Here is a 26,810-nt window from a genome sequence, read left to right as displayed (position 1 = left end):
CTACAGTCTAATTAACCTTCCTCTATTATCCAAACCCTCATGATTCTGCTGTGGAATGCATGCTTACACACAGTAATGACTAACCTGCAGCTGAAACCAGAGAGGATGCGTTCTACTGGGGGCAGAAACACTGACATTTGCTCATTTTCAGGAGCAGCTTATAAAGGCTTTTAGAAATGGAACAGCAGACATATATGTTCTTTCAACCTTTGTTTTTCAGTCAGTTTTCTGGAATGATGTTGAGTACTAATAAAAAGTTTCATGGAGTGGAAAAGAATTCCTATCTCCAATAAAGTATTAGCATTTATTAAAAAAACAAATAATATAAAAAAATGACTTTTGAATTTGTTCCAATATCTAGTGATGTAAATGTTAGGATGAGAAAATACAATGTATCATGGATAACATGGGAATTTTGTAGGGAGACAGGAAGAAATGCAATTGATAAATGGCACCATTTGCATCTTCTGCATTTCATGCTGGGACTCAGGAAAATCTTTAACTTCTCTGAGCCTCGTTCATATGAGAAATGAAGACTATAATATCCTCTTCATAGAACTGTGATGATAGGAAAAATAACTCTTGTAATTTATTGACATGTTTTAGGCAATTTAGTAAATTTTAGATCACCTCCCCTTCCCTAATTCCTCTCCACATATTAGAGAAATGGTTTACTTGTTTGAGAAGAGGCAATAAATTTGTTGTATACCAGGTGAAGAAAAAAAGGATACTTCTTTTGGTTTCCATAATGTCTGCAAAGTTATAGGAAATCTTTTCTCAATCTCAGTTTCTTTGGGGTACTTATGAGAATGACTCCCAGAGGAATCACTGAATGAATGTGGAAGCTGGGATTCCCTAAAGCATTCTGAGGTTATGGAACAAGCACATATTTCCTCTGAAGGTCTGGAAGCAGTAGAATGCGAATAAGCTGTCTATAAAACTTTCTTCTAAGAGATAGGGATTTGTAGCCTGCATTTCTCCTTTTGCTTAAACAATTATGATTAAGGTTAACAATGATTTGAAACAAAGATGTGTGTGTTCCTGTGTATGTGTGTGTTTGGAGGAGTATGACAACACTACATTTGTAGTCTGGAAAACCGCATTGGTCAGTGCTGGCAACCACTTACAATATAAATATGGAAAGAGAAGGAAAGAAAAAATAAGTTGAAAATGAGAAAAATCAAGCTACTCTTCAAGCTGTTATTTGTGCAATGTTAGATAGTTGAATTTTCGGAAATAGTCATTCATAATACGTTCTATTTTTTTCACTTTTCTTTACGCAGGTGGTTACCATAACATTTATTTTGGAAAATAAGTAATGTATAGCCTATTGTGATGATAATTTAGGGTAAAAGAAAATAGGAACTCATAGAAGAAAAAATAATGCTAGCAGTACTTACTTAGAAAGGGCTCCTCCATACAAGCCAGGTACTGGGTCCTGCACATAACAAATACACACCATCTTGTGTCATTCTCAAACCAACAGTGTAGGTGGTAATATTATTAACCCAGTTTTATAAGCATGGACGACCACTATGGTATACTGATTCCTCAAAAAGGATCAGGAGAAAATGTTAAATTTTGAAGAATTTCTAAAATAATTTGAGTTCAGAAATGGCTGCAGAGTAGCAAGCAGCAAGTTTGCCCTGCCACAGTAAAGAGAAAAGCAAAGCTCCAAGAGTTTCCTCGCACACTGTAAGAGTTTTAGAATGAGTCAGAAGAATAATGATCACTTTTTTTATTGCCACACTAAGTTGGAAAACATGTGTATGTAGTTCAATTAAAATTGTGTCAAAGAAAACAAATTTTACTGTATTATCTTGAAGGAGGAAAAAGAATTACTTTTGTATCCTTTAAAAATAATATGTAAAAAAAAAGTTAATAAATAAAAAAATAAATAAATAAATAAAAAATAAAAATAATATGTAAAAACAGATTGGATATTCATAATTATAGCAACAATTAAAGTGCTTGAAAGTTTCACTCGGGCTCATGAATTGCAGTTAATCTACAGAATTTCTTTAATGTCCAAGAACAATGTCTCTGCTTTTTAGAGAGATATTTTCAAAGAAGGATGGGAGTTTATTTAATTTTTCAAGCACTAAATGGATCCCATGTTATTGTGTCACTGAGACACTCAAGATGATGGTAGGGAGAGAATATAACTAATGGCATTATTAATGTGACGTTAGCATTCACACCAGGTTTCATTTTTACTCTATCTTATTTAATACATGAAGACAGGTGAAGTTTCTTATAATATTTATGAAATTACATAACAAATATCTCTAATAGCAGAGAAAGTCAAATTTTAACTTCTTTTCCTTTCTTAAATTTATTTTTAAAATTAATTTTTCTCATACTGCCTTGTCTAAGATTCTTTTTCTTTTTACTTGTCAAATAAAAAGTACTTTTCAAATACAAAGTTAAAAAATTTGTCTCCCAAAAACCGTGCTGAGATTCGTACCCCCTCTCCCCCCTCCCAATGTTGTTTTATTGAGGAGGTTCTGATTATTTGTTTCCAACTGACGTCTAATTTATGTAAAATTTTGATTCTAGCCAAAGCTAAGCCCTACAAGTGTGGTAAAATTAATTTTTTTGAAATTTAATTAAAAAATTCAAGACATAACAGGAAAAATGTTCAAAAATGCCCACTCTTCAGAACACTATCACTAATTGACTGGTAATTCATCAAATCTTTTCTGAAAACATTTACTTACTTCAGTTATACTACCTGTATTTGTGTGACTTATAAGAAGTATAAAAGTAATAGAAGAATATATTTTTATTATTAAAACGTAAATAATTCAAGTGTATATAAAATAATTAATACAAAATTTTAATACCAAATACCAAATTCATACCAATTGCCACTCTTTCAACCCATTTTCTTCCCCAAGAGGTAACCACTTTTGTTTCAGTGTGTCAAATATCCTTTTAGAACTTTTTCAAAACTTTATACACTTTTATATATATTTAGATATATTTATACATATATATGATTTTTAAGAGAAAATTGAGACTCTTCTATTTATTTTATTCTGAGACTTGCTTTTTAAAGTGAACAGTTTGAAGCTGTTTCATTTTTTATTTTTATTTTTTGAGACAGGGTCTCACTCTGTCACCCAAGTCGGAGTGCAGTGGCACAATTGCAACTTACTTCAGCCTTGAACTTTCTGGGCTTAGGTGACCTCCTCCCACCTCTGCTTCCCAGATGGCTGGGATCACAGGCACATGCCACCATGCCTGGCTATTTGTATTTTTTTTTTTTTTTTTTTGAGACAGAGTCTCGTTCTGTCACCCAGGCTGGAGTGCAGTGGCACGATCTCTGCTCACTGCAAGCTCTGCCTCGCAGGTTCATGCCATTCTCCTGCCTCAGCCTCCCCAGTAGCTGGGACTACAAGTGCCCGCCACCATGCCCGGCTAATTTTTTTTTTTTTTTTGTATTTTTAGTAGAGACGGAGTTTCACCGTGTTAGCCAGGATGGTCTCCATCTCTTGACCTTGTGATCTGCCCACCTCGGCCTCCCAAAGTGCTGGGATTACAGGTGTGAGCCACCACACCTGGCGGCTATTTGTATTTTTTTGTGGAGATGTTTCACCATGTTGCGCAGGCTGATCTTGAACCCCCGGGCTGGAGAGATCCTTCCTACTCAGCCTTTCAAAGTGCTGGAATTACAGGTGTGAGCCAATGTGCCTGGCCCTTTAGTTTGATATTTTAATCTGTCTTTATATATTCACCAAGTTATTTTCAATGGTTGCTTAGCACTGATTGGTAAGAATATATTATTATATATTTTACTTTTCTCCTATTGATGGACATTTTGATTATTTTTAATACTTTGTCATTCTAAATTTGCAATAAACATTTTGGTGAAGGCTTCTTAGTGGTGCATACAAGTGTTTTTGATGAATAAATTACCACAGGTAGAATTACTGGGTCAAACAATATATGTTTTTAAAATTTTTGTAAGTATTACCAGTATGTTATCCAAAAGGGCCCAACTTGCTTCACCTGGAATCAAATTTTCCACAACACTTAATAACAATGAATGTTATGAACTATTTAATACAGTACAAATGAAAAAGTGTCCCATTAGACCACAAAATTGCCTTTGTCAGGTCATTAATTGGTAAGGTTGGACATTATTGTCTTTATTGGGATAATTTTTATTTCCTTTGTGAAATGACTATTCATACTTTATTTGCCTCTTTTATTATGGCATTTTGGATAATTAAGTTGTGAACACTCTTTACATATTACAAAATTAAGCCTTTGTCTAATTTTAGGGGGAACATTTTCTCCCAGGTTTTTAAATTTAAAGACAAAATTAATTTTGTTTATAGTATCTTTTTTGTTATACTGAAGTTTTGATAATTAGGTAGTTGACTCTGTTAATTTTAAAAGTTTATTGCTTGTTAAACTTGGCTTAAAAAGCTCTTTACAATTTTCTTTTTTAAAAGAGTAGTTTCAAAAATTGACAAGTGGAATGTAATTAAAATAAAGAGCTTCTTCACAGCAAAAGAAACTATCAACTGAGTAAACAGATAAAATCTATAGAATAGGAGAAAAATATTTAAAAAGTATTCATCTGATAAAGTTCTAATATCCAGAATCTCTAAGAACTTAAACAAATTAACAGGCAAAAAATAAACAACCCCTTTAAAAGTGGGCAAAGGACATGAACATAGACTTTTCAAAAGAAGACATACACATGGCCAATAAGCATATGAAAAAATGTTCAACATCACATTAGAGAAATGCAAATTAAAACCGCCGTGAGATACCATCTCATACCAATCAGAATGGCTGCTATTAAAAAGTCAAAAAATAACAGATGCTGGCAAGGTTGAGGAGAAAGGAGAACACTTATACACTGCTGATGGGAATGTAAATTAGTTCAGCCATTACTGAAAGCAGTTTGGGGATTTCTCAAAGAACTTAAAATTACCATTAAGCCCAGCAATCCCATTATTGGATATATAACTAAAGAAAGATAAATAATTCTACCATAAAGACACATGCACACATATGTTCACTGCAGCACTATTCACAATAGCGAAGACATGGAATAAACTTAAAAGCCCATCAATGATAGAATGGATAAAGAAAATGTGGTACATATGCAACATGGAATACTATGCAGCCATAAAAAAGAATGAGATTACATCCTTTGCAACAACACGGATGGAACTGAAAGATATTGTCCTAAGAAACTAATGCAAAAACAAGAAACTAAGTATCATGTATTTTCACTTATAAGTGGGAGCTAAACATTGAGTACACATGCACACAAAGAAGGGAATAAGAGCCAGCCACTGGGGCCTACTTGAGGGTGGAAGATAAGAGGAAGGTGAGGATTGAAAAACTACCTATTGGATACTCTGCCTATTACTTAGGTAAAGAAATAATCTGTCCATCAAACCCCTGAGACATGCAATTTACCTATCTAACAAACCTGCACGTGTACCCCTGGACCTCAAATAAACGTTTAAAAAAACAATAGTTTTTAACAAAAGAAATTATTAATCCTCAGACTAATAATAACCTGAAACCATTCTTAATAATAGTTTTCCATGAATTATTTTGGTTGATAAGCCTTGACACTTAGATTGAAATTTTCTGCTCAATTATTTAATATTATTACAGATGGTTCATTTCCATTTTAATCATCACTTTGTATTTCTCATTCACTGCCTGGCCATGCTATAATCTCCACAGGGAAGTTAAAGAATACAGAAATGATATTGCCTCTACCTCCATTGAACGTATTTAGGTGAAAAAAGTATGTTTATAGTAGTAAATAACATGAATTAAAGTGTAGTTTGAATTTACAAACCTGTGTATATAAAGACCAACTCAATCTCTAAGTCTGAAGCAGAGGCAGAGAATCCTTTGCTTTAAAATGCACTGAAGCCTAACAACTCATTGCATGTAACTGATAATTTGCAATATGCCCTGGATCTACAGAATAGCATAACTATGGTATAAATACTTTTCTGCTTTGTTGAGTGGGTGCTTTGAAGACCTAAGAACTTTAGGGAAGCAAAGAATGACATCTTGTTGGAGGTGGGGCCTGAAGGGAGGTGTTTTGGTCATGGGGGCAGATCTCCCATGAACTGTTTGGTGCCTTCCTGGCAGTAATGTGTGACTTCTTGCTCTAGAGCTGGTTGTTTAAAACAGCCCAGCACCCTTTCTTCTTGCTTGCTCCCTCTTTTGCCATGGGACACACTGGCTTTCCTTGTCTTCCTCCATGAGTAAATCTTCCTGAGACCTCACCAGAAGCTGAGCAGATACTGGTGCCATGGTTCTTGTACAGCCTGCCGTACCATAAATTTCTTTTCTTCATCAATTACCCTATCTCAAGTACTCCTTTATAGCATGTAAAGCAGACTAATGAAACATACAGAGGCTGTGGACAAGTTTTAACCTGCGCCGACATGAGAGAGGCTTAAGCACTATTGGGGGTAGAAGAGGAGGGAGGCACATCAACCCTGAAGACAGCACAAAGAGGGAGGAAAAACAGGAACTGAGGTCAACCTTCACTCGCTGAAAAGCTTAAATATTGTGTGCATGTGTTTTTAATTCCCTAGAGCACTTGGTGGAGAACCAAATTACAAAAGAGAAGCATGAATTAATGACATAGAAAAGAAAGCAGCTATAATGAAAATAAACGAAGGCAGGATCTAGCTCTAAAATGCTTTTAGGAGAGTTATCAGGAGCCTTTGAAAATGAGCTGGGTAGTAAAGGATCATGGTTCAAGTAGTGGCCAAGGAGCATTTTTAATGAAAGGAAACTGAATGCATTTGATTATTCACTGTTGCATGGGGCTCTGAGGGTGCAGGTGGAGGTTCAGAAGACTTCAATTCTAGCCCTGTTCCCTCCCACCTATGTATCCTTGACCCAACTACTTCATCTTTCCTAGCTGTAGTTTCCTCACATAAATATTAGAAATAATATTAATCCCTGTTAGATAATTGTAAAAACTGAGCTTACATTTATTAAGTGCCAACACAGTGACTTACACATAGACAATACCAGATTTTAAAATGCTAACAGTTATTGTTATTATAATGATTAAGTACTTCTGTAATCAATATCACATTTCAATTTGCCATTGCCACAATGTAATTAAGGTAGAGAAGGAATTATTCTTATCCCTAAATGAACAAGATGAGATAAACTGACTTGCCTCATAAGACGACAAAGACATTGAGCTTTTGACATTAGGCCTCATGGATCTTTTGGTTATGCAATTTGGAAGAACAGTCAACATAGTAAGAGATAATAAGAAATAAACACAAGATTTAACAATTACGTAGCTCCTGCTGGGTAGAAAGAGTATGCTATTTATATGTTTTCTATACATGATTTCTTTACATCATCATTACCATCCCATGTACTAGAATTCCTATTTTACAGATAAAGGAGGTGAGACCCCTATAGCTTAAATTACTCATGTAAGATTACGTCAGCCAGCAAATGGTAAAAATAGGAGTCTCTTGTTATTCTGTCTGAACCTAGAATGCAAGCTCTTTTCATGAGGTCAGGCTGAAATGAGTCATCTGTTGATGGTGCTGGAATAGGTTGTAGAACAGTAAGACAGAATGCAAGATAGAGACATCATTTGGAATGAGTTAACCAGGACGTATGTCACTAACACATTTTTCAAAAATAAAAAATTATACATCTTTTTGGAAAGTTTAGCCAAAAGAAGAGAGAAGAAGAGTTATTTTTTGCATGGTGGAAGAATGGGGGTGGAAGTATAATGAGAGAAGCCAATATTTCAGAAACTGAATGTCATTTAAAAAAAGAAAAGGAGGCGTACAAAATTGTTGACTATGGAGGAAAGCAAAATTCAGGAGGATGAGAGTCAGAAAAAAATTTAGAACTGGCAGGGTCAGCCTTCTGGGAGGAGACTAGAAGCCATTCTAGAATGGAATATAAGCAAGTAAGAACACAATTTATGTTAAAGAGAGAGAAAATGCAAAAAAAATGAAACAAAAGAAAAACAAAAATAAAAAATAAAGATGATCAAGTAATCTATGTAAGTATGGATTTAGAGAAAAGCAGCCTTGGTCAGGCGTGGTGGCTCCTGCCTGTAATCCCAGCACTTTGGGAGGCCAAGGCGGGCTGATCACAAGGTCAGGAGATCGAGACCATCCTGGCTAACACGGTGAAACCCTGTCTCTACTAAAAACAGAAAAATTAGCCGGGCGTGGTGGCAGACGCCTTTAGTTCCAGCTGCTCAGGAGACTGAGGAAGGAGAATGGTGTGAACCCAGGAAGTGGAGCTTGCAGTGAGCTGAGATTCTGCCACTGCACTCCAGCCTGGGTGACAGAGCCAAACTCCATCTCAAAAAAAAATAAATAAATAAAAGAAAGAAAGAAAGAAAGAAAAGCAGCCTTATGAACTAAAAAGTTTAATAAACAGACATTTGTGATCCCACAAAATGTATAATTATATAATTTCTTGACAATAAAATAGGAAATAAGTTTTCTTTAACAATTTAACTAACTTACGTAAAATGTGCTTACCTTTCCATCCTAGTTCTACTCCTCTTTTCAATGGATACTAGCTTTCCACATCTGTTTCACTGTTGGATACTGACATAGTATTTCTCAAGCAGAAGAAGATTGCATTAAAAACAAATTTCTAGTTATTTCCCCCTCTTCCTCATGAAAAGCCCTTGGTATTTTCCATCATTTCCTCTGTGATTTTTTTCTCATAAGTTATTTCAACTACAGCTTGAGAATAAAATGTCCCCACACTCCTAGGAAATGATTGATATTTTTCTGTAGCTATGGTAGCAAGTAGTCACCAGAAATGGTTTTAAAACTGCTTAATCAATGACAGTTCCAGAAACTATCAGAACTGATTTTACACAAAGTTGAAGAATTAATGGCTCTGCATCTCAGTGAACATGCATTTGCAAGTCAACCAACTAGTTATAACCCTAACTTCCTAAAGTCAGTTAATCAGAAAAAGACTCACTTCAAAGAACACACTTCTGGAAGTTGATTAATCAAAGGAATTCTCACCTGAAGAACCATATTTCTACAAATGACGTCAATACACTTAATGCCTCTGGAAGTCAACCAGTAACTGAATTACACTCTTCCTCAAAGCCCTCTATAATATTAGCAGTCTTCTCTGCTCTGAGAGACTGTGCCTGACAATTATATTTTGCCCTTTTTAAAATAAGTGATCACTTCAGCATTGGGTTTTTTTTGTTTAAGATATTGACAGCCAGTTTTTATTCTTTTGCCAGCTGAACACTCTGGAAGTTAGTAATTCGTTCAACAGCCTCAGAAAGAATATATAGTCATATCCTTTGCGTCAATAATTAGATTTCTAGAAATTGGTCCAAATTGACATTATGCATAATCTTTGTTATGCATTTTTTTACATTTAATCCTCACAACAGCTCTACAATATAAGCTTTTTTTTTGAGACGGAGTCTCGCGGCTGTCTCCCAGGCTGGAGTGGAGTGGCGCGATCTCGGCTCACTGCAAGCTCCGCCTTCTGGGTTCACGCCATTCTTCTGCCTCAGCCTCCCGAGTGGCTGGGTCTGCAGGCGCCTGCCACCACACCCAGCTATCCATGCCCAGCTATTTTTTTTTGTATTTTTAGTAGAGACGGGATTTCACTGTGTTAGGCAGTATGGTCTCTATCTCCTGACCTGGTGATCCACCCGCCTCGGCCTCCCAAAATGCTGGGATTACAGGCGTGAGCCACCGTACCCGGCCATAAGCTTGTTTTTATTTCCATTTTTTATTTGATGAAAGCAAAATATTTGAGAAATATTTAAATTGAAGTGTTATTTATATATATGAAAACTCCAGTACACTCCAATACCCAAGATAAGAAAAGGGTTAGGCAAATCGTCATTATAAGGGCACCTACAAAAAATGAACATGTTAAAATGTTTATGATTTGACACTGATTACAAAATCAAAACAAAATTATAACTATACCATGTAAAATTATGTGTACATATGGATTAGAAATAAAAGGAAACATAGGCAAATAATTCTGTGAATTTCTGTGGTGGTTGGATTCTGACTGGATTGACCTTTTAAATATTGCTTTAATGTTGTGTAATAAGAAAAGTAACCTAAAGTGTAGTTTCTGCATTTGAGAGTTCCAGCCACCCATCCAATATTGTATTGGAAATCCCAATGCCCCATAAGATTTCTGAGAATTAAAGGGGTTCTAGAAACTCCTGATTACTTAGGGTCCTGGACTTCTGCACTAGAGATTTCCAAATTCTATTCATGTGTTATCTACCATAAATGTTCCTTTTTCTCTGATTGCTTTGACCTGGATGTGAAACTGAGTCTCTTTAATTTCCCCTAAAATTTCATATAAGGTACATGCAATGTTAGCAGAAGTTTTAGATGGAGAGCTGTTATATCACAGCAAAGTGCACAAGCTAATATTGAACACAGACCATCACTTTACTAAAATTCTTTTGGCTACCCAGCACATCTCATCTTCTCCTCCTTGAAGACTTACTGATGTTTCCCTCACTTTATCATATAAAGCAGCTTTCCATCTTCAGTGTAAGCTCTAAATATAATGAAGATTTGATCTTGTGCTCTCATAAAATCAAGAGGCATATACTAGGTTTTACCCTTTAGCAACATAGAGATTTATTTTAAGGCAGATTGTATTTCAAACATAAAAGTGGATGAATCACTATATTCATTTGGGGGGATTTAAATGACATGAATTTAAGGTCACAAATTTTAAATTAGCATCCTACTGTGTTTAGAGTACAAAAGTGACATGAATTAAAAAGGAATGATGGAACATACAAAGTAAAAGAGAAGACTAATTGTTTAATATGAAGAGATACAATATAGTTTAAAATGAACTGAAATTAAAATTCAAAAACCTATAGAGTGATAATTGACTTTATAAGGAGAGCAAGAAAGCCCACAGGGTTAATATGCACGGTTTTAAATAAAAGTTTAGGGTACTTTATCTGCCTCTACTTATTCTAACTACTTGAATGACATAAATATTCACTCCACAGTGTTTTTCCTAGGGGGACTAGTTCACCGTTAAGTGTTTTCTTGTCTCTTTGTAGAGTAGTTACAAGGTAATGACAGTCTCTAAAAATAAAACTTAAGAACAATTTGAAAATAATAAATTCAGATTTTCTTGACATCTTTGTTGACTAATTCTTTCCCCAGAGCATGTAATTTGAAGCATAGACTTAGAACTGCTTATATCTGCATATTGAAAGTAAGGATATATCATTATAAGGGATAAGAAGAGAAAAGAATTTAAAGTAGTCACTATTATAGGTAGTCTTCCATAGACATTGATTTTGACCCTACTATCAAGGCAAAAGTAAATTAATTTTAATTTTTTAGTTACCAAAATAAAGCAGTAAGTTCTTCTGCGTGCAGAGGGTACAAATACTGTGTCCTCAATTTTCTCTGAAATTATTGGAGTTCCATAGGATTCTGTATTACCAACTATGTTCCTTAGTTCCTAGAAACAAGTAAGGATGAAATACTATCCATGGTATGGAAGATATTGGATGGTATGTGTAAGAATGATCCAACTATCTTTCCATCTATTTGTCCTACTCTATTCACCCATGCATCCATCTATACTCCATCTACTTCTCCTTGTGGAGGAGAAAGATTTGAGACACCACCAAGACTCATTTTATGTTGCATATTGAATAGTCATCACAAACAGTGGAGCTCTGGAGCATCTCCCATCTGTGATTTCTTCCAGGCTACCCCAATTACTCCTAAAATTAACTGAAAAAAAAATGTGCTTAATGTTATTTTGTTTAGAAGTCAAAACCGCAAATATTTTAAGTACCTGTTATTCACCAGGCGGCAGAGTAGTAGAAAGTCTTAGTACCAAAAAAAAAAAAAAAAAAAGGTGGTCTTGGCCAGCCACCGTGGCTCACGCCTGTAATCCCAGCACTTTGGGAGGCCGAGGCGGGCGGATCACGAGGTCAGGAGATCGAGACCATCCTAGCTAACATGGTGAAACCCCGTCTCTACTAAAATAAAAAAAATTAAAAAAAAAATTAGCCGGGCGTGGTGGCGGGTGCCTGTAGTTCCAGCTACTGGGGGTGCTGAGGCAGGAGAATGGCGTGAACCCGGGAGGCGGAGTTTGCACTGGGCCGAGATCGCGCCACTGCACTCCAGTCTGGGCAACACAGCGAGACTCCGTCTCAAAAAAAAAAAAAAAAAAAAAAAAGGTGGTCTTATAAAAAGGAACTCTTCTGAATAGTCTTTTAAACAATAACAAAACAAGCAAACAAAACAAATAAAATAGACTTTTACTATAGTAGAAGGATTTTAAATCAGAAAAAATAAAATAATGAGAATTCTGAACATTAAATATGGTAGAAAATTCAAATAGATTTGATAATATTCTTTTCAAAACATATTTATGCATTGTAACAGATAACAAATGAGGGTTAAATATATAATGGATCACACTGATTTTGCATTTGCCTCCTATACCTACTATACTATTATTTGAAGGTATAGAAATTATTTCTCTATTGGGTGTATCTTCTTTTATTGTTAATAATCCCCTCATATTCAAGAAGCTCCTCGAATAGCCTAGTAAAGTATTTTCAAATTACCTAATAAAATAAGCTCCCTTAGAAGTCATTATTGTGATTGGAAAGCAATAGGGAGAAAGCTTGATTTATTGATTAGTAAGAGCATGCTATAAATTTTCTTCATATTAAAACTGTGTGGATTATGAGATCACACTTACTTAGAAAAATTGCAGCAGATGGGCATAGTGATGAAGGTATTAAAGGAAAGGATCACAGGTTAGCTTGGCTTTATAAAATGACTTTATTTCCTCTGAGATACTATGTATAAATCTAACAAAATTGCAGTAGGGAAGATTGTTATTTAAGAAAATACATGATGAATGCTTTTGTGAGACGTAATTATTTTGCAGTAAAAGACACTTTATGTCTTTTAGTCATGTGTCACTTAAAGATGGGGATATGTTCTGAGAAATGTGATGTTAGGTGATTTCATTGTTGTGCAAACATCAGAGAGTGGACTTACACAAACCTAGATGGTATTGCCTGCTGTTACACACTTAGGCTATTGTTCCTAAGCTACAAACTTACAGCACGTTACTATACTGAATGCTTTAGGAAATTTTAACACAATGGTATTTGTATATTTAAACATAGAAAAGGTACAGTAAAAATACTGTATAAAAGATTAAAAAATCGTACACCTGTATAAAGCACTTACCATGAATGGAGCTTGCAGGACTGGAAGCTGCACTGGGTGAGTCAGTGAGTGAGTGGTGAGTGAATGTGAAAGCCTAGGACATTACTGTACACTATGGTAGACTTTATAAACACTGTACAAATGCTATACTAAACCTATAAAAAGGTTTTTCTGTCTTCAGTAATTTAATGTTAGCTTATTGTAACTTTTACTTTGTAGACTTAAAAAATACTTTTAAGTCTTTGAGTTTTTTCATAACACAGCTTAAAACACAAACACATTGCATAGCTGTACAAAATAATTTCTTTCTTTAATCCTTATTCTATAAGCTTTTTTCCTATTTTTACAAATTTTTGTTTTTTATTTTACCTTTTAAATTTGTAAAAACTAAGATACAAACCTACACATTAGCCTAGGTCTACACAGGGTGAAGATCATCAATATCACTCTCTTCTACCTCCATACCTTGTCTCACTGGAAGGTCTTCAGGGGCAATAACGTGCATGGAGCTGTCATCTCCTATGATAACAATCCCTTCTTCTGCAATACCTCTTGAAAGACCTGCCTGAGGCTGTTTAATAATTAAATTTTTTAAATAAGTAGAAGTACACTCTAAATAATGATAAAATATAGTAAATACATAAACTATAACATAATTGTTTATTATCATTGTTATGTACCTTATGTAATTGTACAGTATGTACTACACTTTTATACAACTGGAAGTGCGATAGGTTTGTTTACACCAGCATCATCACAAACATGTGAGTTGTGTGCTACTAAGTTCCGATGGCTACAAAGTTACTAGGAGATAAGAATTGTTTAGCTCTATTACAATCTAATGGGACCACTGTTGTATATGTGGTCAATCATTGTCTGCAATGTTATGCAGTGCATGACTATATTTTGTAGTTCTTTTTTTTTTTTTGGTTCTTGCATAGGATTTCCTTAAAGTGAAAGCATATGTGTGTCCAATATAACAGAAATAAATTAGCAATAATGATTTCCCAGTCTGTTAGGACTTTCTTTCTTTTTTTTTTTGAAACAGACTCTTTACTCTGTTGCCCAGGCTGGACTGCAGTGGTGCAATCTTGGCTCACTGCAAACTCCAACTCCCGTGCTCAAGCGATTCTCCTGTCTCAGCCTTCCCAGTAGCTGGGACTACAGGTGTGCACCACCACACCAGCTGATTTTTGTATTTTCAGTAGAGATGGGTTTTCATTGTGTTGGCTAGGCTGGTCTTGAACTCTTGACCTCAAGTGATTTGCTTGCCTTAGCCTCCCAATGTGATGGGATTACAGGAGTGAGCCACCGCACCTGGCCTCTAGATGGGACTTTGAAGCTCAACAAGAAACAGACATTTCAGGCAAAAATTTTGAATTTAAATGTGAATAATAGTTTTTTAATGATATAAAATTTGCCAGAATTTTATTTAAATTAAGAGAAAGAGCTTGATTATTTCTGGAAATTAAAAACAAATAATTTAACAAATAAGAATATTTCCATATAGTGTAGACTTCTTGATGTGGTACAAAAGTTAAGATTAAGAATGAGGTAAGATTGTTCTATGTAGATGCTCCATCCTTTACAAACTGCTGATTCCAGGCAAGTCACTTAAACTCTCAGAGACTTTTCTTGTGTTTAAATAAAGAATGCTGTTTGAATTTCCTACATTCCATGCTCACTCTGAGATTGAAGCATTATGATTTATACACAGAAACCTCTAAACTCTGAGCATGAAACTAAAATTTGGGCATGAGGCATGCTAATTGCTAATGTGGCATCACTTCTTCTAGAGCTTTTTAGTAGATAGAGCTAATAAATGTTATGTGTGTAGACCCATTTCTGTATCTATGTATTTTAAAATAAAAATAGATTCACAAATTAATATCTACATCTCTAATCTAGCAATGCAAGGTTAATTTTAGCCATCTCTCCTTGCTGATTATAACTTGTTTCTCTAGCAATGTGAAACCAATCTCCCAATATCTATAATTTATTTACTTATGCATTCCACCCTAATATACATGCAAAGTACTTTCATAATTGCTAACCTGCACTCCTTTGAAAAAAATCAACTAAAACACAATGTCTATGTATAGTTCTTTTTATAGTTAGCCTCATCCTTTGCAGATTTTATCCTTTCAAAATACTGTTTTCCAAAATATAGGCTAGATCCTTTGACTGCATCACCTTCGGTAAGCTTATATATTACATTTGTAAGATGATTAGGTTCACTTATCACTGTTTCCACCCCATTTTGGGATATTGCATCCTATTTGTTTTGTTTCTTTTTTTTTTTTTTAATGTGCATGCTGCAGAATTTACTCATTGTGTTGTACAGTTCTACGGGTTTTGATGAGCACAGTAATTTTTCCAGCACCACGGACAGTTCCATCGCCTTTAAAATTTCCTCATGTAATCAATGATTTTGTAGTCAGCCCTCTTATAACTCCAACTCAATATATCTCTAACTTGGGCAACCATTGATCTGCTTCCCATCTCTATGTTTTGGCTTTTTCAGAATTTAAGATATATTGAATTATGTATCTTAAATATGCAGTCATTTGGGCCTCCCTTTTTTCACTTAGCAAGATGCACTAAAACGTTCATCCATGATATGCATAAATCAATAATTCTCTTTTAAAAATATTTGAGTAGTATTCCCTTTCATAGATTTACCACAGTCTGTTCATTCATTTACCAGCTGAAGACAACATATTAGTTATTTCCACATTTTGGCAATTGAAATCAAAGTTTCTGTAAATATTCCCATATTTTTTTGTGTGTCAAAAATGTTTTTCAATTTACTTGGGTAAATACTTAGGAGTGGGACCACTGGATCACATATTAAGTAAGCATTTAACTTCATAGGAAACTTGCACTTTCCAAAGTGACTGTACCATTTTGAATTGCCAACAGTAATGAAAGTAATGAATGAGAGTCTCTGTGGCTCTGCATGCTTATGAATATTTGATACTGTTAGATTTTTAATTCATTTATCCATTTTTAACAGGTATGTTCTGGCACCTTATTGTGGTTTTCATTTGTATCTCCTTAGTGAACATCTCCTCATATTCTTATTAGTCATCCATACATCTTCTTTGGTAAAGCTCAGATATTTTACCAGGAAAATTAGATTTACTTTCTTATTAAGTTTTAAGAGTTTTTTATGTATTATGGATACAAATCTTTTATCAGATACATGATTTACAAGTCTGATGCCTATATTTTCATTCTTTTAAGTATGTGTTTGATGGAACAATTTTTTTAAATGTTAGTTTTTTTTTCTATTGATTTACTCATTGTAATGAGGAGGGCTGTGATCAGCAAATTACTTTAGTTACAACAAAGCAAGTACACGGAAGCAAATAAAAAGCCCCCAAATTCCAACATGTATATAGCTTAGAAGTACACATTTGGTATATTTCCTTCTCTATAATTTCTCATAAACATGGGGTTCTGTAAAACTCCATTTTAAGTAGTAAGTTTAGGGTTAGACTTTTTCTGTCATTGAAATTTTAAAGTCATATGCTCCTTTGATGTGGTCTGAAGTTGGCCTTCAAAATTCATTAGGTAGCAGAACCGAAGCATTATATCAGTGGCCCCCTGGAGCAGAGTTTCCAGTATGGAAGCTACCAGCCACATGAGACAGCTAAGCACTTGAAATACAGCTAGTGTCGTTGAGGAGATGATTATCAATTTAAATTTAAAAACTGACACTTGATTTAGTTATTGGAACACTTTTAAATATTTGTAGGATAATCTGGGTTTGTGAATCTACTTTTTCAACTGTAAATTTTATGAAGTCTAAGTATAGATCAAGTATATTCAACAAAACTTTAGTATCTGAATTGAGATGTGCTATAAGTACACACTGGATTTCAAGGACTTAGTGTGAAAAAAGAATGCAAATTGTCTCATTCTTTTCTTTACATTAGTCATATGTTAAAATAACTATATTTGGAATGTACAGGGCTAAATAAATAAAATATATCATTAAGACTCATTTCACCTGCTTCTTTTTACTTTTTAAAAAATGTGGCCATGAGAAAAATTTAAATAACATATACAGTTCACATTATAGTTTTATTAGATAGCACTGCTATAAAATATGTATTAAATCATATTTTGTGTCACAATGCACTCAGAGTTCTGAAACAGGGATGTTAATAACCTATCCACCACCACCTCCAATTCCCTGACAGCTTTATATCCTCAGACAGGAGTTTCAGCAAAACAAGGGCTGGAGAGATTAGAGAGTAAGGCCTGAGAAGGGATTCTCGGTCTGACAGTATTAGATGTTGTTAAGGAACAGCATCTCCTGACAGCCTAAACATGCCTTAAGTTGTAGGGACACTACTGATTCATGATGGGCTCCTGTCCATAGCTTGCTTTCATCCAAGGAAAAGAGATTGGGTTGTTTTATTTCTCTCTCATTGACATGAGTAACACTTATTGCTTTGCAGTATTTCTTAACTCAAAAACAAAGCACGGTATCCCAGAATTCTACCTCCTTCCTTATTTTTTAATCATGTGAAATGAACAGTAAGAGGTTCACATCTGTGCAAAGACTACTTTTCTTTTTTTAATTTAACTTATTAAATAAATTACATATATATGAATATATATAGTAAATATATTCTTATATTCATATATAAGAATGATTTATTGGTATAGGCATTATTTACCCCAAATTAAAACCCATTTTCAAAAATAACTAATATAAAAAGAAATTGACCTAAATTCAAAATTAGCTTGCAAATTATATTGAGAACATAAAATTTTCCATGTCTAATTTTTTTTACTTTTTTCTAGAAAACAAAAGAGTATAGAAATTTTAAGATTATTAACTGTAAGATTTATTTTAAAATATGATTAGACATGATGGATATATTATCCTACCTACCAAGACAGAAAATTATTTTAAACTTTAACTTTGATAGACTGTTAAAACTAAGTTTATAAAAGATCTCCTCATAAAAGCTAACCTTCTGAAATTATTCTGTAACTTGGATGAGTTTTAGTTCAAAATTTTCTGAAACAATATAAGTCATCTATAAGTTCTAATTGAACACATTTCTCCCACAATCAAGCTAGATTGAGAAAGTAAATATATACTTACAATATAGAGAACATATCATGGGAAGCACATAGACAGTTGTTATACTACTTCACTGTATTATCAAATCCTTGAGTTATTACATTCTAAACCTGATGGGAAAGAGAAATAAAGAAGTATGTTAGTTAAATGCACTGGATGTGCTCTATATATAGCTAGATAACCAAAAGAAATCTAAAAGAAATAATGCATGCTAAAAACATAAATCTTTCTTTGCTGATATTTATTTGTGATTTCCGTAATTTTTTTTTTTTTGAGATGGAGTCTCGCTCTGTGGCCCAGGCTGGAGTGCAGTGGCACGATCTCGGCTCACTGCAAGCACCACCTCCCTGGTTCATGCCATTCTCTGGCCTCAGCCTCCAGAGTAGCTGGGACTGCAGGCGCCCGCCACCACGCCCGGCTAATTTTTTTTTGTATTTTTAGTAGAGGCGGGGTTTCACTGTGTTAGCCAGGATGGTCTCGATCTCCTGACCTTGTGATCCACCCGCCTCGGCCTCCCAAAGTGCTGGGATTACAGGCGTGAGCCACCACGCCCGGCCCGATTTCTGTTAAATTTTAAAAAAATGTTATTGATGGCCAGGCGCAATGGCTCATGCCTGTAATCCCAGCATTTTGGGAGGCCGAGACAGGTGAATCACTTGAGGTCAGGAGTTCAAGACTAGCCTGGCCAACATGGTGAAACCCCGTCTCTACTAAAAATACAAAAGTTAGCTGGGTGTGGTAGCAGGCACCTGTAATCCCAACTACTGGGGAGGCTGAGGCAGGAGAATCACTTGAACCTCGGAAATGGAAGTTGCAATGAGCCGAGATCACACCACTGCACTCCAGCCTCAGTGACAGAGCAAGACTCTGTCTCAAAAAAAAATGTTATTGAATAGCTTAAATGGTTACAATATATAATAAGGGAAATATCACTAAAAAGAATGAATGCTCTAGGTTATAGTTGAAACTCTACGAAAGTGAGTATAAGATATCTTGATAATTAAATATATTTAAAGTTTCCCATTTACAGAATAAATTGTGCCCATGTCACAAAAAACAAACAAAAAAAGTTGCTAAATCATCTGGATGTATACAACTATCTGAATGCTTAGAAAAGTAAAGATCAAATAATTTGATGATTTGCCTAAACATCTGTCATTTTAATGGTGATGTGTGTCAGCTAGCATACATGATTAGTATAAACAGAGGTAAATGCTATTATTTGGATGTTTTGCCCAGTCAAGAACAAATATCTTTAAACTATGGAATAACTTAAAGTATTATACAGGGCAGATTCAGTTTTCTCTTTAAGACAATACCACCGGAAGTATGTTATATAAGCTTATCCCCGTCAAAAAAATGCATTTTTGCTATAGGACAGACCCAAGGGGCTTCTTACACTTAGCACTAACCAAAAATACTTGTTAAGCATCTTGTTCTCATTACGTACACCCATGCACACACGCTTATGCACACACACAAACACATTATGTATGATTTTATGTCCCTCAAACACTTGCATTTTTTTTCTTTCCTGAAGCAGTAGATTTTAGAACAAAATTCAATCTGATTTCTTTGTGGATTTCCACATAGCCTTGGACTATGCTTAAAAGAAAAATAATTTGATTTTCCACTGAATTTAGTACCTTTTCCCCCTTATACTTTGATATTGGATTCAAACACATTTAAAGATAATACAAATATGAAGAAATGGATCTGTCTTGTCTTTAAAAAGTCAAATATCACCTAATTGTTCTTTTTTTCAAATGCATAAGACATTGTAAATGAAGAAATTTGTCTATATTTTGTAATATTTGTTTAGTGTTTTTGTGGGTGTGTGTGATTGTCATATAATTATGAAAGCATTATTGTAAGGTAGGTTTTAGTTTTCTCATTTTAAAAGGTTCTGATAACTTAGACAACTGGTACATATTAAGAAGCTGGGGAAGGTATTGTAGCTGTGGGTCAAATCCAAACCTAACTTCAAAGTGTCTCCTCTTTCTTATTACAATCTTCACTTGCACATGGCTTCCGGATGTTGTTTGTAAGACTATTCTGCTTAACTATCTACTTTCAATACTATTAGAAGTCTCAATTAGAAAAAATAATAAAATACTTTATAGAGTAAATTAATTTCTTTGTTGAAACTGTGTATAGCTGTCTTAGGATTGTTAAATGAGTAAAACCACAAACACAGTATTGCATATAAAGTATGCAGTGTATTGGCTGTAATTCTGCACATAGAAGATCAAAATAATCACTAAATAAAAACTAGAGAAGAGGCATAGACATCCATATAAATTGGCTCCCAAACATCTGTCATATATACATATATATATTACTATTTGCTGTCACAACATTTGCTTTCATTGTACCAGTGTTTTCTTGTTTTTGTTTTTACCATCCAACATCTGATTCAGTGCTTTCAAAAAGACCTCAGCTGAGAAGTCAGAAAAATCAAGGATTTAGAATTATTTCTAGAATGACAGCAAATAATGAGGGCCAGGAAGTGGCCTGAGTTCTTTTATCTATTTGGTAACTCAGATTTGTGTGTGTGTGTGTGTGTGTGTGTGTGTGTGTGTGTGTGTTTCCCAAATCATGGTTATAATTTAATGGCTCAGCATGCTGAATAAATCACACTTAAGTAATTGAGCTACTCTTTTGATTACTTTTGTTGATAATGATTTATTTGAACTTAGCTTTTATTATCTCCATCTCCCTTTTTCTATTATGTATGGGGAGACAATCATTTTCTCCATTCCCTATATTTGTGTCCAAGCCAGTCAAATAATGATAATACATTTTTCTCTTTTGCTTTTCTACATGTCTTTCTTCCTACAACGGTAAGGCATCTGCCTGCCATGGGGTAGAGGTGGGAAAGTGACAGTCAATTTCTGTTATTTAAAGCATTATTTTAATGTATAGTTTAACATCAGTCTAGAAAGCCCTTCAGTTTCTTCCTCCATATCAAGACCAGGCTTGATGGGTTAGTTTATTATATGGATGTTTTGCCAAGACCCAGATGCTTAGTAACTTAAAGATGAAACATTAAGATGATTCACTAAGTGTTTTTACTTTTCATCTCGATGTTTGCCAACAAACATAAATGACTGGGTTTGCATGGAATTTTGTATAAAGGAGTTTCAAATCATGTAGAAAGAACAGGCCAAGCACACAGTCACTCATGCCTGTAATCCCAGTACTTTGGGAGGCCCAGGCAGGAGGACCTCTTAAGGGCAGGAGTTCGAGACCAGTTTGGCTAACATAATTAGACCCTGTTTCTACAAAAAAAAAAAAAAAAAAAAAAAAGGCACATTTGTGCATACCTGTAGTCCCAGCTTCTCAGGAAGCTGATGTGGGAAGATTGCTTGAGCCCAGGAGTTTGAGGTTATAGATGATCATGCCACTGCACTCCAGCCTTGGCAACAGAATGAGACCCTTAAAAAATGCACAATAGGAAGAAAGCCTTCGGGCATTCTTTTGAGAAATGCCAGAACATGTGGAGAGAAAGAGCTCAGTGGTAGAGAAAAGTGGCTGCCACAGCTCTTGTTTTTCCTTCCCAGCTTCTCGAGGCCAATCCTCTAGGGGATGTATCTTTTGAAATTCTTAATTAAGTTGAGGGGATGCTCAGGGTTTTTTCTTTCAAGTTTTGGAGGACATTCCTGTGCTGAGTAATCCCAAGCTAACATGCGGATCTCAAGTAGCAGTCAAGGAGGCCCTGTGGCATGACAGACTCACTTTGCAATCCTAAGTTTCCTTTAGCTATCATGCAATATGGATAATAAGTTGAGGGGGATAAATGGGCCTTCTATGAGCAAAATGGCTCAGCCAAAAAGGTTTATGAGGCTCGCAGCTTTAACCAGGTGTCAGAAGAGAAAAGTAGTAGAGACTGAGGAATCTTAGCACCAAGATCAAGGGCAGGCTGAATTAGCAAGGCCATTAGAAGAGACAGAGCTGAGAAAGAACTGACTGAGAGGTGCCAGCACCTGAGTGGGACTGGAAAGGCCCACTGAAGAGAAGCAGCCAGAAAAGGAAGGTTTCATGAAGGAGGACATGTTTGAGTTGAAGACAATGACAGCCTTATATTCAAGATCTAGCATTACAAGGAGAGTAGACACAAAGTGCAAAGGCCCACAACAGTAACAAGCACTGCATGTTCAAACAAAAAAGCAAAACACCCCAGTATACCTGTAGCTATAGTTCCCCTCACACCCATAGTGTTCTGGGTGTGAGTGGAAGAGTAAGACAGTCAGGCAGCAGCAGGTCTTGATGGGCCTCAAAGGCCATTGTAAAGAGTTAGACTTTATAGTGCAATGGATACAAGAGGGTTTTGGCTTGGAACTAGCATGATCTGAATACAATTTTAAATGATCACTTCAACTGTCCTGTTGACAATAGAGGGGTAAACCTGGAAGCAGTAGCCAGTTCAAAGGTTATTACTGTCCTTGAATTGAGAGACAATGGTGGTTGTTAGGTTTGGCGGAAATAAGTGTTTGGATTTGGAATACATTTGATATATTTGAATAAAGTATTAAATCCAATTTATTAGTATGGTCATTTCACAAACACAAATGCATCGTTGAGTCATCATTTTTGAATCATTGTTGAGTAATTTTTTTGTAGAGAAGGATCAGTTTAAATAATAAAATATAGATCTTTATGCAAGATACTTTAGTAAATTTGGGTAAAAATTCACCAAAGATGAAAAATATGGAGACACACTAGTTTTATATAATTGTTTTCGGTTGCTGTTGAATTAAAGATAGTGCAAATGATTAAGAAAAACGCTATACAATCTATAAATATAAAAGAACAAAGAAATGGCCAAATGGAGCATTATTTATTTAAAAACAAGCTTCAGAGAACTCTGAAAGGTGTTGTTAGAAACACCTCAGATACATTGAAAACTGAATTCCATTAACAGAAGCAAGCTTCTTAATTCAGCTGACCAGATGAGATTAAAGGAAATAGAATTTTGAAAAATAATGACAAGTACTATGTGCTGTTTATGATAATAAGTGAGCATTGCTGGCAAAAGAGGTCATGGAGCCAAATCCTGTGGCTATACTTTAAGTAGAATTTTATGAAATCAAAATTTTATGACTGGGTCTTTAAGCTTTTTTTAATTCAACATACGTTTTCTAAATGTCTTCTATGTAACAGAGAGTTGCTAGGGGTTATGGCCATAAGGGTTCCTAACACTCTCTCTCTGCCCTTGAAATCTTCACAATCTAGAAGTGGAAGGGGAAAAAGAGAAATGAACTGTGTGTGTACAAATGAACTGTGTGTGTGTGTCTGGCTTCGGGTACAATGTAGTGGCATTCTATTTTACAACGTGGAAGCTTAATGGAAAATAGGTTATGCAAAGTGAATACTGAATAACGACAAGGCACTGCAGCATGAGCAAAGATAAGCATAACAAAGATAATATCATTTTGGGACTAATATCATATTGGCCTCTGTGGAACAGAGTGGTAGAGAGTGTAATGGAAGACATGCACAAGGCAGTGAAGGTGAGCTGGAGAGCCCCTGGGTCATGCTGAGAGCTTGATTCTCATTAACGCTAATAATAATAACACCTAGTGATAAAAGAGTGTTCACTATATACAGGCACAATTTTAAGGGTCCTATACATATATGTTCTCGTTCAGTCCTGTCAACGAGCTTATGAAGTAGTACTATTCCAGTTTTAGAGATGAGAAATGTGATGCACAGAAAGGTTAAGCAATTTGTCCAAGGTCATTCAGCTTGTAAGTGGTACAGCTGGACTGGAACCCAGACAGATTGATTCCAGAGTCCCATTCTTGGTGTGATATGTCTGCCTCTTGCATACAACATGGGATGATTTGGCTCTAAAGAATTCCTTTTTCATAAATGTACATGGAAAAGAAAATTTTCTCCCTCACAGTCCAAAAAATGTTGGTTGGCTCTTTACATTAGGTAGAAATATGAATAAGAATCCTAGACTGAAAAGAACAAAGCCAAGTGAGAATGAATGAGAAGAAGGGAGGGAAATAATGAACATTTCTTAAGCATTGTATTGTGGAACAAATTCTGGGCTAGATGATTTAAAGGTCATCTCCCCAGGTCCATATCTTTGCAATATCTGACCAAAAAAAAAAGTGGCCATGAGAGACGTGCATGATTTGTACTTACTTCTACAGCTCTTGTTTACTTTCATTATCTGAAATCTTTCAAGGGTTGTGCTTTCTTCTTATTCCTTCTCTCTCACTTAGCTCACTTGAATGATCTGTCTTGACTCTACAGTTAAAGTGAATAGGATGTAGATCCTCATGCGTTGAATAGGTTTGGATGTTCTGTAGAAGGCTAGCCTTGAATGATACAGTCTGTTCTACATGCTGAGTTGCTGCAGGCGACAGAATTAGTAAGGCTTAGGACCATTGACAAACATCAATGTCTTAAGAACTTAAAATACACTTATGCTTGGAATACAGATTAGTAATTGTTATAATAGATGTTTTACATAGATTTGTCCAAATTTATGCATATATTTTATCAATAGAAATATTTTCAACATGTATTTAGGGGAAGAGAATGCTGCTTTGTTCTTTTAAAACTTGCACACTTCAGGACAAATTCTTGAGCTTCTTCCCCTGAGCTTTAAGCAGTACTAGAAACCTCATTGTACATTCTTCCTAAAACATCCATTTTATTCAAAGATTGGAGAAAATGAAATTTATTCTAAAATAGAGAGGCAGTATATCATAAATAAAATGCAGAATGCACATATATTTTTAAAGACTTATTTAGTCAAAACATTTATGGAATCCCTATTATGATAGGTGCTGTTGTGGTTGTTGGGGCTAAAGCTGTTGTTCCTATACATTTATGATTGTCTTATGCTAGGTGGTATGAAAATAAAATATGCAAGTTTTAAGACATGTATGAATAATTTTTTATGGAATACAGTGGATGCATATTTTGCCTTCAGATGCTGGAGAAAATAAATCATGAATGTTTTCATTTGGACCAGAGGTTAGCAAAGCTATGCACTAGAGATCCTTATGGTAAACATTTTAGGCATTGCAGGCCAGGAGGCAAATTCAAAGATGTCCCATAGGTACCCATATATTATACAATTTATGTTGCATTTGCTCCACTCTGCTTTTGTAATATGAAGGCAGACGTACATAAAGTGCTATAATTTACCAAATTCTGGTTTAAACCAAAATGAATTTTTTTATTTTTTAATTTCACTGAGACATATGTCTGAAAAATGGTTTGATACTTTGTGTCTTTCAATCAAATCAATCAAGTTTAAGCACTCCATCTCTTCATTTCTCTAGCTCTAAGGGGGTCTTGGAATAATTAAGCCGATGAATGATAAGCCCTGACTTTTCTTGTAACAGGCCTGGGAGAGACAGACCAGTCAGTAGCCTGGGAGCTTCTGATGGATAGAATAAGGTTTGGGCTAAGTTCTGGGTGCTGCTCCCAAAGACTGCAATGCACTTATACTTATTCAGATGGTGTTTTAATTCCTCATCTTACGTGTTAAAATCCTCCCAGGAAGAAGGATCTGAAGATAGGAGATAAGAGGTAAAGTCAGATAAAGATTGTATAACAGTCACACCCACCGAGAAGGACATGCCTTTTGGAATTGGGATTGGGAAAGTAGGCCAGGGACAGACAGTTAGTGACACTTCATACCACTTTATTAATTTTTTGTCTATGGCAATAACAAGAAAAAAATTGAATACTTCCTTTCAAAAGCACATGCTTTTAAGAGTGTTAAATGAGGTCAAGATAAGATAAAGCAGGGTTTTGATATGCTGTTGCTCTTCTCCCAACAACCCTCCCTCCCCATTCTTCTGACAAAAATAGAGGAAGCATTAAGAAGATGAAGGAAGGAAGGAAGGAAGGAAGAAAGGAAGGGTTGATTGATTGTGATGATTTATCTTGGGCTCGTTCTCATTGACATAGCTCCATACATGCTGCCTGCTATCTTCAGTCAGGCTCCCACAACTCCAGAACTCTAGGGGTGGTAAGAGGCAGTTCAGGCTTCCTCTCTTTCCTGACCCCTGGATGACTTCTTCTACAAGAAGTTGACATTCATTGAACAGGTTATCCCAGTGTACTACAAAGCCTAGAGATCACTGATGTTAGAAAGGTTAGGATACACTGGTTTGTTCTCCTTAGCACTGGGTTCTTAAAATTTAATAGGCATAAGAATCATCTAATGGCTTATTAGAAACAGATATTTATGAAGTATATTTCCAGAGATGCTGATAATAGGTATGGGTAAGATCCTGAATTTCCATATCTTACAATTTTCCTAATTTTTAGAGGAATTTGTTGCAGATGTTTGGGGATCATGCTGTGAAAAATAACAGATCAGCTCCAGAGTGTTCAAAACAACTGAATAAAAAAACTATAGAAACTTATTATTATTTAAATAACTATTAAAACTTTTCTTGAGTATAAACTAACTGCATGAAAAATAA

The 26,810-nt window shown here is 35.2% G+C and overlaps 2 protein-coding genes across 2 annotated transcripts in view; both read right to left on the bottom strand.

Annotated features, from left to right (window-relative positions):
- Positions 1-17,828, bottom strand: part of FUT9 (fucosyltransferase 9) — a 98,499-nt gene extending 80,671 nt beyond the window's left edge. Inside the window, exon 1 of the mRNA XM_054557891.2 lies at positions 13,710-17,828. Within this exon, the coding sequence (XP_054413866.2) occupies positions 13,710-13,914 (205 nt within the window). The 5' untranslated portion in view covers positions 13,915-17,828. The remainder of the gene's footprint in view (positions 1-13,709) is intronic.
- A 541-nt stretch (positions 17,829-18,369) lies between these two features.
- Positions 18,370-26,810, bottom strand: part of LOC134761636 (proline-rich protein 36-like) — a gene marked incomplete at its 5' end in the record, with an annotated part of 98,788 nt that continues 90,347 nt past the window's right edge. The window contains one exon of the mRNA XM_063725295.1: positions 18,370-18,458. The remainder of the gene's footprint in view (positions 18,459-26,810) is intronic.

This window comes from Pongo abelii, chromosome 5 (genome assembly GCF_028885655.2).
Source record: "Pongo abelii isolate AG06213 chromosome 5, NHGRI_mPonAbe1-v2.0_pri, whole genome shotgun sequence".
Classification (NCBI taxonomy): Eukaryota; Metazoa; Chordata; class Mammalia; order Primates; family Hominidae; genus Pongo; species Pongo abelii.
This window is presented reverse-complemented; position numbering and strand designations above follow the sequence as displayed.